The sequence below is a fragment of the Pteropus alecto genome, unplaced genomic scaffold (genome assembly GCF_000325575.1).
Source record: "Pteropus alecto unplaced genomic scaffold, ASM32557v1 scaffold78, whole genome shotgun sequence".
NCBI classification, from domain to species: domain Eukaryota; kingdom Metazoa; phylum Chordata; class Mammalia; order Chiroptera; family Pteropodidae; genus Pteropus; species Pteropus alecto.
In genome coordinates, this window is record NW_006443124.1 from 5,670,433 (window position 1) to 5,683,704 (window position 13,272).

The window sequence follows — 13,272 nt, forward strand, 5'->3', positions numbered from 1 at the left end:
CGCTGCGCCCGGACTCGCCACCGCTCTGCGGGGCGGCCGACAGCAGGACTTACTACTCCCTGGACAGCCACAGCACGCGCGCCAGCAGCAGACACAGCCGCGCGCCGCCCCCGCGGGCCAAGCAGGACTCGGCGCCCCTCTAGGGCCCGTCGTCACCACCGCCCTCGTCTTTCAGGAGAACGAAGACCACCAACTGGAGAAAGGAAAAAAGAAATAAAAATATTTTTATTTTCTATCAAAGGGAAAAGGTATAACAAAATGTTTTATTTTCATTTTAGCAAAAATTGTCTTATAATACTAGCTAACGGCAATGACGTTTTTATAGGGAAACTATTTATATGTAACATCCTGATTTACAGCTTCGGAAAAAAAAAGAAACAACAAAAAAAAAAGAGAGATGGGCCAATTTTATGACTCTTTAATAGAAACCTATATTGTGGTGCCTTTTGCTGTACGCTAATTTGGAGCTCCTGGAGGGAAGTCTGGATTGCGGGGTGGGGATGGGGGACATGTAAACATGTAGGATCTCGGGCTGGCGGCGGTGAGAGAAATTGGAGAAGAGGCTGCAGGGTTCTGGGGTGCAGGGGCAAGGTATGGGGCTGCGACAGATTAGCCCTGAGGCCGGAAATGAGGACAGGAGTAGCTTTGCCTCCTTGCAAGATCCTGAGTCCTGGGCCTCCTGAAGAGAGGGCATGGATCCTAGGCTTAGAGCTAGAGTTGGGATCAGGTCACGTCCAGGGGGAGACTAAGGCCCAGCGACAGCAACTTGAATGGGGAGGGGGCCTCCCCGCTCCTCACAGCTGCTAAAGGAGGGGGCACTGAGAACCAGGTCTTCCAAAAAGCCCCCGCCCCAGGGAGGGGGCAGCTCTGCCAGGGCCCCAACTTTCGCGGCTCCTCCTCCCCCACAGCCTCCAGGATGCCCCACCCTCCTCTGCAGCACCTTCGTTTACAGATTGTCTTTTCTATGTTACTGCCTGCATGTCGTTTGCATTTCAGATTCTTTAGATTGAATGCATGGTCACGCTGGGACCGAGAAGAGCCACTTGACAGTGTATTTGATTCCCCTTTTAGCAATAAAGTAACCCCATTTCCTTCTCACAGCCCGAATCCCAGCCCCAACCCACCTATGACTTCCACTCCCTCTCCAGCCCTGTCTTCCCCACCCCCCCAAAACTGGGTCCACTGCTAATTTGTCAAAAAGATAATTGTTTAAAAAATATCCCAAACAAATGGGAACCCTGCCCTGAAATGTCCAAACACATGACTGTTGACACTTGAACATTTTTATATTGTAAATAAAATCAAATAACTCGTGTTTGACTGTGTATGCCTAGCCCCCAGGTGAGGAGGGGAAGATGGAGGATGAAAACCTGGGGTGGAGATGGATGGCTGTTGGTGTGGAAGTTGGAGAGGGCCGGGGCAGTCCCTTGGAGAAAGGGACACTCCCTCCAATCTCCCTGGCTCCAGTTCCCAGGACAGGCTCCAACCCTCCTCCCTCTCCCAAGAACATTCACAAGGTATCCCCACTGGCTGCTACGGAACCTGGCCAAGGAGCTGACGCAAATTACTCTGCTTCAAGCTCAGCCTCAGAACCTTGGCCTGGTTCCTGCCCTGGAGCTACAGGGACTGGACTGAGGCAACGGTTTCTGAGGCTAGGTGGGTGAAGAGGGAAGGATTGTGGGGTTGGCACTGGGGCAGCTGAGTCAAGATGACCCTTGGGGCCCAGGCATGTCACAGGCAGTCTGGACACGCAGGTGGATAATGGGTACCCTCGGCTGCCAGGAGGACCACAGCTGCTGCAGCTTGTAAGCCCACAGGGTGTTGCACTTTTCCCAACTTTAGACCCCTCAGAGAGGGCTTGTCTAAACCCGCAGTCCCTGATGGGGAGAGTACATGATTTCAGGCATGGAGAAGGCAGAGGGAGGACCAGGATTAAGCAGCTTTGTCCTTATTGATTAATTTTTTAAACCAGTGCCCAGCTCCAGGAACCATTAGGTTCCAAGCCAACAGGAGGAAGTCTTCTATCCAAATTGCTCAGATAATTGACCTGTGCACGCATGCATGCAAATGTCCCCCGGGATGCATGTAGTCAGTTCAGAGACCTACAGATGGGAGGGACAGAGAGGCTTAAGGTTGAGAGGACTTATGTATCAACAGGGCCTGAATTCAAATTCCAGCTCTGCCCCTCGCTAGCTGTGGGACTTCTCTAGGCTAGTTTCCTCAACTGAAATGGTGATGTTAATACCTACTTCAAGGGGATGTTGTATAGGTTATGCATATAAAGCACCCGGTATAGCTTCTGGCACATGATACAGGCATACCTCGGAGATGTGGGTTCAGTTCCAGACCACTACAGTGAAGCAAATCTTAACAATAAAGCAAGTTGTAATCTTTTTGCTGGTGGAGGGTCTTGCCTTCCATTTGTAAAACACGAAACATCTGTGAAGCACAATAAAGCAAAGTGCACTAAAGCGAGGTATGCCTGTAGGTGCCTGTTAATGGCTAATTTGATGATGGTGATGAGAATCACCATCTTTGTCTTGCATTCTTGAATCACACAGAGAGTGACAGAAACTGGATGAAAGGGAGGTAATGGAGGAAAAGAACTAAAGTTGTAGTCACTGTAGGTGCACTGGAAAAAAATACCCCCATTATAAAGAATCAAAGGAAAATAATGAACTAAATGCTACATAAACCTGCAAATCACTGACCTCTCCTAGTCCCCATTTGATGATCTCATCCAGATCCCTCTGCTGGCTCTTGTTTGCTGTTGGCTTTAAAATTTTGGAGGGCCAGTAATTCCTGCATGTAACCCCAAGTAATTAAGAATGAACTCTTGGTGAACCCATCGACCTCTTTATGACCCAGTTTAGTGTCCTCATTTGACCCTTCTGAAGGCCAAGTTGCTATTACCTTCTAAATTTTCAGTCAGAAACCAATTTATGACCCCAATGAACCCAGTGGCCTTTTCATGATCCCAAATAATTAGTAATGAACTCTTGGTGAACCCATTGACCTCTTCATGACTTCAAGTAATTAGGAATGAATCTTTTGGTGAACCCATTGGCCTCTTCATGACCCAGATTAGTGTCCTCATTTGACCCTTCTGAAGGCCAAGTTGCTGTTACCTTCTAAACTTTCAGTCAGAAACCACCTCCATAACTCCAATGAACCCATTGACCTTTTCATGACCCCAAGTAATTAGGAATTAACTCTTGGTGAACCCATTAACTTTTTCATGAACCAGCTTAGTATCCTCATTTGACCCTTCTGAGGGCCAAGTTGCTGTTACCTTCTAAATTTTCAGTCAGAAACCACCTCCATGACTCCAATGAACCCATCAACCTTGATGTGACCCCAAATGATTCTAGATGACCTCCTGGTAAACTCACTGGCCTTTATATGACCCTATGTAGTGCCTTCATTATTTGCTTTGGATTCTAAGATCTGCTCAGAGTCTAAGGCTAGTTCTAATCTAGTTCCTTTTCTCATCATTGCAGCCACTCATTCATTTCACCAGTGTTAATGGGACCTGGGAGCAGATGTGGCCAGAGCGGCCCCTTCTCCACTCTGCTCTCAAATTTCTGCCTTGGAGCATCTTTAGTATAGCCTGAGAGGAAGAGGTGTAGTCCTATTAAGTGACTTTCCTACTACCACCCTGTCCCCCAGAAGCACTGACATTCGGGTGGCTTGCTGAGTCAGTTTTCTTCCCACTCTTCCAATTATTTCTTCTTCTCTCCGCTGGGTCATTTTTGGCTTGTCTCCCCAGCCCTCCCAGGGTCCCAAATGGTAATAGTGACTGCCTGTACCCCTCCCCACTAGACTGTGAGCCCTATGTGGACAAGGAGCTGGTCAATCCTTTCCTCACCACAGTATTTCCAGCACCCAGCGGTGTGCGGCACTGTAGACTTCCACTGAATGAGAGGATGAAGGCTCAAGAGACACTGTCAAAGAGTCCCCAGGAGTCCCTGAGCCTGCAGCCACTTCCCAGGACCACCAGATGGCGCAAACCACTTACAGCATCTCAACTGCGGTCCTCCAGCCCCTGGATTTGGACAATCCTGGAAAACTGGCATTATTAAGGGGCAGAGGTTGTGGGCGAACATGATGGTCCATTAGAATGCAGGAAAAAAATATTAGAACTTTGATTTAGATTTATTTCCATCTCATCTTTTTTAAATTTCTATTTTTGTGTATGTTTTATAATGTACATAATATTTTAGTACAGTAGTACATGTATATAATTTACAATAAATAATTATACAATTAAGAAAGTGAACTAAACTCTTTTTTACTGATGGGAGGCACAACTACTGCCCAGGGAAGCACATCTGTCTGCAACAGACAGAGCTTGGTCCTCTGCTTCCATTTACCCGCCCTCATGAGGTAGAGGATGGGAAGCTGACCTCAAAAGTCAAAGGATCTTTGAGACAGCATGGAGAAAGTACAGAGAGATTTTTATGTTGACACATGGCTCTTGCAATTTCAACTAAATGAACATTTACTTCCCCTGAGCAAAATGAAGGGGCCAGACAGTTTAGTTATAAAATACACTTTAGCTAATCCAAATTAAATAATCTGGATTAAATCACTACATCTCTTTGTGGACTCACATGTCCCTTGCATCAAATGTGAGTGGGCTTATAAATGTTGGGTATATAGTTGCAAGGTCGACTTAACTAAATATGTTACCACTGAGGTCAAACTGTTGGCCGAACTAGAGTAATTAATTTAAAAAATAGAAAAGATTTACTCATCATAGCTGCATTGTGGGTGCCATCACCCCCACCACTTGTCAGTCTAAGGAACACAGGATTTAAAGGATGCTAGTCTGTGATCATCATGTGGCAAATTTCTCTATTCTTCCCAAACATATCCTTAGCTAGCATTTCTGAGTTACTAGAAAAGTGAAAGAAATATCAGCCTAAAAACAATCAGTGACTTGTTATTCCACCTTTTCCCAAGACCAAGGATTAATGGCTTCCATAACCTTTCCCGACCAGACATCTTTGGGCTTGTTGACAAGTAGCTATTTGCAAGGCAGAGTGTCTTTTATTCCTATAGCAGTAGATCTGTACAAGAGGCCACCTCTGGAGCTCAGAGACCTGGCAGCACCAACATAAAGACCAAAACATAAACAGAGCCATGGTCCCATCTCATTCATACACCAGGATGCCTGTGGGACAGATGGGGTGGCACACACACGCACTGTCTATTTATTCCAAAACATCAACTGTAAGAGGAGTGTAAGTCACAGGTCAGCCGGAAGAGGGAAAAAATGGGGTGAGAAGAGGTCAGCACTATCTCCACCTTCCCTCCCAAAGTGTCAGGGCCACCAGTGGCCACATAGCAGCCCTCTTCGCTTAACAGGTAGAGTTCTGAAGTAGGCTTTTCCTTCATCTTATTTCATCCTCTAACTGATATCAGTTCTAAAACCATCTTTAAAGGGGTATATATATATATAGTCCTTATATACATGTAATTCTTATATATATACATTTATGTCCATATAAAAGAAAGCAGTAGTGGCCTCAATGAATGGAAGGTGAGGTGGATGCACATGTGAGCAGAAACAGCTAGGCATGGAGGGAGCAGGCCCAGGTCCTGGATTATGGTGATGTGAGGCAGTGAGAACGGGGCATGGTTCCAGAGGCTGCTGGGTGGAGGAAGGAGAGGATGGTGCTGGTGGTCTGTAAATCTGCTGCTGGTCAACTCAGAAGAAGGAGGAGGAGAAAGGGTGGGGGTCCAAGCTGAGATCTGGAGTTAAGACCTGCCCTTGAAAACAAGGAAGATGAGAGAGGAACTTGTGAGAAGACGAATGCCTGGGAAGTCAACCGCCCTTCCCACTTCTTCAGTGAGATGGTATCTAGAGCATGCACACAAATGGCCTAGAAAAGGAGACTCATAGTAGAGAGGGATATGAGGGCTGGGGAGAAAGTATGAGGCCCAGAGAAGCCCCAGGATGCAAGAAGATCAACGCATGAATAGCATCTTCATCTCCTTAGCCTACAGGGCTCTCTGCACTCCTCTGGCTGCCCGTCATCTGCCTGGAGCCGGTCCAAGTGGCCCGTGGCCAGAATTGTGCTCACTGACCCCTCTGGGGGCATTTGCCTGCCTCTGGGGCCTGCCCATCCATGGCAACTAAGTATCAGGCCCAGTGGTATCCTTCGTGGCTTTGCTGCCAGTCACAGTTCCATGGCCCTGGCTGAGGGCAGGGCTCGAGTGTGTCTTGCGGAGAGAAGGGTCATCCCCTTCCAAGGTGGCCAGCCTGGCCTCGATCCGCTCCAGGTCATCTGAGCCCACTTTGATTTTCACAGCCAGGAGGTGGATATAGGTCTCGTAACGGCTTTTCTGGAGAAAGGACAGATAAAGGCCAAAACAAAGTCAAAAGACAAACAACAAAATGCAAAATAAATTTGTACCTTTGATGGCAAAAGAATAATTTCCTTAACATTCAGGCAACTCTCGCAAATCAATAAAAAAAGATACATAATCCAATTAAAAAATAAGTGACACGCACAGAAATTCCACTCATAATTTTAAAAAATCAAAACTAATTGGCAGTGACTTCTTGGATATGACACCAAAGCACAGGCAACAAAAGCAAAAACAGACAAATGGGATTACATCAAAATGAAAACTTCTATGTATCAAAGGACACGATATAGAGTGAAAAGGCAATCTAAAGAATGGGAGAAAATATCTGTGAATCATATATCTACTAAAGGTCTAGCATTCAGAATGTATGAAAAAAAACTTCTACAACTCAACAACAAAATCACAAAGAACCCAATTTAAAAAATGGGCAGGGGACTTGAAGAGACATTTCTCCAAAGAAGATATACGAAGGGCCAATGAGCACATGAAAAGATGCTCAACATCACTAATTATTAGGGGAATGCAGATCAAAACCACAATGAGATACCTCACACCCATTGGGATGGCTACTATTAAAAAAAAAAAAGTGTTGGTGAAAATATGGAGAAATTGGAACCACTGAGTATTGCTGATAGGAATGTAAAATAGTATAGCCACTATGGAAAATAAGATAGCTATTCCTCAAAAAGTGGAAAATAATATTATCATACATATATATCCAAAAAGAGTTGAAAGAAATATTTGCACACCCATGTCCACAGCAGCATTATGCACAATAGCCAGAGGTGGAAGCAAACCAAGTGTCCGTCAGCAGGTGAATGGATAAACACAATGTGGTACATACGTATCATTCATCTTTAAAAAAGAAGGAGATTCTCACATATGCTACGACATGAATAAACCTTGAAGACATTATGCTAAGTGACATAAGCCAGTCACAAAAACACAAGTTCTGTATGATTCCACTTATATGAATCACCTAGAGTAGTCAAATTCATAGAGACAGAAAGTAAAATTGTGGTTGTCAGGGGCTGGTTGAGGAGTTGCTTAATAGGTATAGTTGTTTAATAGTTGCAGTTTGGAAAAATGAAAACGTTTTGGAGATTGGTTGTTCAACAATGTGAATAGACTTAACACTATTGAACCACACTTAAAAATGGTTGAGGTAAATTGTATGCTATATATTTAATCATAAAGGTTTTTTTTAATCCAAATTGAAATAGCAATGAGACACCACTTGTTAAACCTATCAGATTGGTGAAGATTAAAACATTTGATAATGTCCAGTGTTGGTGAAGGCATGGAGGGAAGGTACATTCACAAGCTATTAAACGGAATGTAAATTAGTAAACATTTAAGAGGGAGATTTGACAAGTGTCTGAGGAGGGCCTTGACTCTGAGCTTCAGGCCCCTCACCACAGTCAAGGGAGGCTGGGGTCCTAGAAAAAGCAGAGACTAAGGGTCAGAAGACTCTATTCTCACCCAGCTCATGAGCAGAAAGACCTTTCATTGCTGGGCTTCATCTTCCCTCAACCCCACCTCACTCCCCAGTTAAGTCAGGTGGGAGTGAGAAAGACCAGGGCACTAGAGCCTGGGTTAGGATCCTGGCTCCTGCACTTCTTAAGTGTGTCACCTCAGACAAGTGATCTGACCTCCCTAAGCCTTGAATTTCCTGACTATAAAATGGGGATAATAACAGAACTCATTTCACAGACTTGATATAAGGATTAAATCAGCCAATACAAGGGAAGTGACGAGAATTATACCTGCCAATTCTCTGGTGTGATCAGTCCACTGTAGCTTTTGCCATCACCATTTTACATTACTGAGAGAGTAGATCTGAGAAGACTTTAGAAAGCTACAAAGTTTTATATTTTTCAACAAATTAAAAATCTATCTTGAGAACTCTCTTCTCTACCCCACAGCTCAATAGGAAATCAGTGTGGAAATATAGAGACTGGATTGGTGACTTCCTTCCCATCTGCTCTGGAGGCTTCCCAGCTCAATCTCAGCCTCTGTGACTGACCTCCATGTGCAGGGCAGTCCAAAGGGAAGTCCAAAATGGACAAGTGGTTCCTGCCTTCCTTCACCAAGCCAACCTCCTATCCTTCACCCAATAAAGGTGGTGCTCTGTCAGCGACACTTGCAAAGCATTATGAGGCAGCATCAGGGTAGTGGGCAGAGAGAGATGAGGTGGAAGGAAGGGAGAGCTTAGGAGATACGAAGTTGCTCTGCTTGAGAAACATGTGAAAGAGGAAAATGAGTCACAAAATAGGGTTTCGGGGTTCTGTGTTTTGGTTGGAAAAGCTTCTGGAGAAAGCTGAGCCTGTGGGGAAGTGGAGGTGAGGAGCGGCTTGGAGAAGGATGAGATGTGTGGTGGGGGTTGCCAGTGGAGCCTGGCTAATGCTCTTGGAGAGACCCAAGTGAGGGTACAACTGTTTGCTTAACAACTGGCAGCGTCCCGTAGGAGGCCATGCATGGTTCATGATCGCCTCAGGGGAGCCCCCAAAGTGGGAACCCCCAAACTAGGTGAGCCTCAGGGGAGCCCCCAAAGTGGGAACCCCCGACTATGAAGTGATGTTGGAGGATGGGAGGTGGAAGATGGCAGCTGGCCTCCTCCTCCCTGTCCTTCACAATCTGCCCCCACAGAAGGCCCACCTCAAACGTGAGATAATGCTCCTTCAGTCGGTTCTCCTCCACCTCCTTGGATTTGTGGCCCCTCTCGACTGGGTGACACCTGTGCTCAGCCAGCTCTGCAGTCACCTGCCTCAACTTATTCTCATGAGAACGCAGCTGCTCCTCCTGCAAAGACAAGTCCTGGACTGTGACGTCCCACTCTCAGGAGATCACAGGGGTGCATCTAATCCTGCCCTGCAAGGATCTGCTTCACTAAAGGGAAACTGAGGCCTGGCCAGGGTCATCAAATACATGAGGCAGAGTCAGGCTCCAGGCCTGCGGGAGTACTCCTCTACCTTCTTCCTTCCATCATGCTCTTGTCAACATCAGCTCTCCTAGATACTCTCCAGCAGGCTCGGAAGATTAACTTCCTCATGCTTGTAGGTGCATGTAGACACTCCCTGACACAGACACACAATCACCCAGACACAACCCCTCATATGGGCTCACATGCACTCTGGACCGAGGGGCAATCTGGTCGTGGCACATTCACATCCTCTCACATTCATACTCAGACACATACGACAGTTGCAGACCCAGGATAATAACCAAAGACAAGTAGAGACACTGTCATTCACAGTCAAACACGCACACATATGCCACCCATCTCAGGACAGCCAGATCGCTTTGTTCTATATGGGCAGTGGGCTGTGTGCATGTGTGCGTGCATGTGTAGACATGTGTATGGTGTCGGCATGTGCACTGAGTGTGCGTGCACAGGGACTGCGGGCTTAAGCAGCAGCCTCAGGAGCTCAATGGAGAGACCCGGGACAAAGGCCCAGTACGAAAAGGACCAGCAGCTAGCAAAGACAGGAAGTAAGAAGCTCCCCCTGCCCTCTGCCCCTCAAGTAGTAGCCCACCATTTATCCTTTCTTCTCCATAAATAAATAAATAAACAAACAAACAAATCTGAAAAACTGGAATATGAATGAATTGGAACTTTGGGGGGGATTACAAATAAAATACTTAAGGGTAGGTGACGGGATGAAGGGTCAGCCAAGTCTCCCTGTGCCTAGCTCCCTATGACACACACATTCCCTCACATTTGTGCCCAGACACACACAATGCTCACAGGCCCACAATCACATCCACAGGACACACTGCCCTTGGCAGAGAAGCACACCCATGCCACCTGCCACAGCACTGCCAGGCCTCTGTGTGGTATGTGGCCTCAGGCTTCCCATCTGTAAAGGGGGTGGAGTGTGGTGGGGATGGAGAAGGGTATCTGCCCTTCCACCTTGTCTCTTAGCCCTGGACCAGAACTGTATAGGAGCTGAGGTGGGGGCTGTTGAGTTGGGGGCTTAGCACGGGGGCGGCAGCCTGGGGAGGCGGTGTTGTGATTTCAGCAGCTTGTACCTGGCAGAGGCGAGTGGTGCAGGAGGGCAGCAGGGGCCGACAGAACTTCTTCATGGAGCTGACAGCAGCTGGGAAGGCCGGGGCCGAGAAGATGGCGGCCACCAGGTTGAGCCTGAGGATCCAGGACAGCATTTCTTCCTTGCTCCTGGGGACAGGAATGGAGGGGAAAAGGTGCTGGCTTCTCACAATAGGATTCTGCTCCCTCACCCAGCATCCTGCACTAGCCTGGCACAAAGAGGACACAAATATCTCCAAATAGATGGACAGAGGAGGGAGGGAGGAGGATGGGATGGGGGCTGGATGGGCCTGGTCACCTCTGTATAGGAAGCTCCCTTCTGTCTCAGCTCCCAGGCAAGACCTGGATTTTCCTATGAAAATAAAGTTTACAGGTCCAGAGCTAAAGGCCCTGGAACTAATGGGTTCTAGAGCCAGCAGGCCCGGGATCATTAGAGACAGCCGGTCAGCTGGCCATTCCCACCACCTTTCCCAGCCCATATGCACCCATCCTGAGAGCTCGTCTACTAGCCTCCCTCATCTGCCACATGAAACCCCAATCTCAAGTCACTAAACGATGGGGTTCAGGGGAGTGGACAGAAGGACTTACAGGGAAACTACAGGGTGAGTCTTTCCCACTCATTAGCCCCACCCTGACTTAAAGTGAAGGATGGTTCGCAAAGACTCCATCTGCCCCCTGTGGAGGGAGTTAGGCGCACATCCGAATCACCTAGTGGGCTTGTTAAAACCCAATTGCCAGCTCATCCCCAGAGGCTCTGATTAAGCAGGTCTAAGGTAGGTCCAGAGAAACTGCGTTTCAAATAAGTTCCCAGGAGAAACTGTGAGACCACCCACGGAGAACCCCTGCTGCAGGGCACTCCTGCTGTTGGTTTGTGCCTCCTATATACCCTCACGCACAAGGGTAGCTGAGGATGCCTCCCTGAGGATGAAGGGGAGGGATGCAGTACAGGCTCCGTGCTGTACTGCATGGGCCCTGAGCCCATGGTGGGAGCGAGCGGGCTCCCACTCCTACTTACGGTGCCTGGAACAGGAAGACCCTCCAGTCGGCCGTCTTCAGCTTGAGCACGTTGGACTTCTTGCTGTAGTCGGAGGCCCTGGTGGCCAGAGCATGGTGCACACGAATGGCATTCTTCAAGTCGCCCTCAGACAGAGCTTTGTCAGGCCTGTACTCATCCTGGACAGGCGGGGTGGGGGGTAGGCCAGCCTCTGTCATGGCCAGACTCCAGCTTACTGACCCACACTTCCTCCGCCCACACCAGCCCTCCCTTTCACTCCCCTTCCCTCTGTCCCTCTATCTCCCTCCATTTTTAGCTCCTGCTATTGTGATGCCATGCCCAAAGAATCACTCCAAGTACTCCTCCCCATATCCCACTTTGTCCCAGAGGCCTGAACAGGCCTTACCCTGGATATCCTCTAAGCCCCAGGACATTTAAAAGACACTCCCGCTGAAGCCACCAAAGCTCTGGACAAGCCTAAGCCAGGCTCCTGATGGGGGAGGAACCAGCATCTGCCTAAGCCCAGGTCCTGCCCAGGACCCTCTGGGCACCACGATGCAGGGGCTGGAAGGAGGAATGAGCTGGCCCTTCCCTAGTAAGGACATTGGGTTAGTCTCTTACCTTCTGCAGATATAAGATGGTCCCTTTGAGCACTGCGTAGAATTTCTTCCAGCCACGCCTCCCACGGGGTGCTAGGGAGGGGAGTATGGGTAGTGTGGCTGCAACAACTCATCCCAATATCTCCCCCTGTCTATCTGCATGTACATCCCCTGAGGGGTGGCCAAGGCGGGCGGACCCCATCTGGACTAGCATCCCTCCCCATGCCCCTTCTCCCGCATGACACCCACTCCTCTTGCCATCCATGTCGGCGTGAGTCTTCCGGGTCAGCACACCGTGCTTGTAGGTGGTGGCGCTGAGAGCCTGTGGGACATCCAGGAAGGGGTTGCCACCATCCAGGATCCGTGTCATCTTCTTTGTGCCTGTCCCAAACTTGTCATCCACCAGCTCAGACAGTGATTTCCTCAGCTCGTCCTCATCACTAGGAAAGTACTAGGCCTTAACACCACCTCCAGGGAGGCCTCAGCCCCACATCAGCATGCCTTCTCCCCCTACCACCCCTCTGGGAGCCAGTCAAGGTGAAGAGCAAAGATGAGGAGGTTCTAATTCCAGATCACAGATCTATATCTCTGACCCCACCCCTCAGTCTTCAATTCTGGCCCTGACCTCCGGTCTTTGATTTTTGGCCTCCAAGCTCCAATCCTCACCCTTGATCACAAGTTGGAGACCTTACTCTCTCCAGGCCTCCTTCCTTGTCCTCCTCCACCTCTCGCCAACCCTGAAAGCTCAGCCCCAGAGAGCAGTAACTCATGGCCAGACTGAAGCTTCTGCCCAAGCCCACGAACATGCTGGGGGAAGGCAGCCAGCAGATGAGGCCCATAAAGTATAGGCTCTCACTGGAGCCCTGAAAGGAAATTGTCAGCTCTTCCCTGTGGGGCTGGCGTTCCTAACGATCCCTGCCTGAGACCTCGACATGGACTCAAAGACCCAGATGTCCTGGGGCGCACAGCAGGGAAGGGTGGCTACTTTCCCCTGGAGTCTCTCACGCTCCCCAATCGCCAAAGTCACCACATCTCTTTCCAAATGGCTGGGCACCTCCAGGTCTCACTGCGTTCACAGGAAAAGAAGTCACCCCACCCACCACTACCAAGAACAGTTGCCTCCTAAACATGGTCATATTCTTGAGGTTATAGGGGAACCGGTGCCTCCCGCCTGCCTGTCCCCCAACGGGGAAAAAGTTATCATCGTTTGAGAATAGTGGCCGTATCCCCAGTACAGAAAACCAATGTGGACA

At 48.6% G+C, this 13,272-nt stretch overlaps 2 protein-coding genes across 2 annotated transcripts in view; one reads left to right on the forward strand and one right to left on the reverse strand.

Moving 5' to 3' along the window:
* Positions 1–1,306, forward strand: part of NRG2 (neuregulin 2) — a 163,291-nt gene extending 161,985 nt beyond the window's left edge. The window contains exon 11 of the mRNA XM_006923329.2: positions 2–1,306. Coding sequence (XP_006923391.1) covers positions 2–143 — 142 coding nt within the window. The 3' untranslated portion in view covers positions 144–1,306. The remainder of the gene's footprint in view (position 1) is intronic.
* Positions 1,307–4,136: 2,830 nt separating this feature from the next.
* The window catches only part of PSD2 (pleckstrin and Sec7 domain containing 2), a 29,061-nt gene continuing 19,925 nt past the window's right edge, over positions 4,137–13,272 (reverse strand). The window contains exons 9-14 of the mRNA XM_006923038.1: positions 12,269–12,459; positions 12,042–12,112; positions 11,442–11,599; positions 10,411–10,555; positions 9,037–9,180; positions 4,137–6,351 (exon numbers count right to left, since the gene is read on the reverse strand). Of these exons, the coding sequence (XP_006923100.1) occupies positions 6,142–6,351; positions 9,037–9,180; positions 10,411–10,555; positions 11,442–11,599; positions 12,042–12,112; positions 12,269–12,459 (919 nt within the window). The 3' untranslated portion in view covers positions 4,137–6,141. The remainder of the gene's footprint in view (positions 6,352–9,036; positions 9,181–10,410; positions 10,556–11,441; positions 11,600–12,041; positions 12,113–12,268; positions 12,460–13,272) is intronic.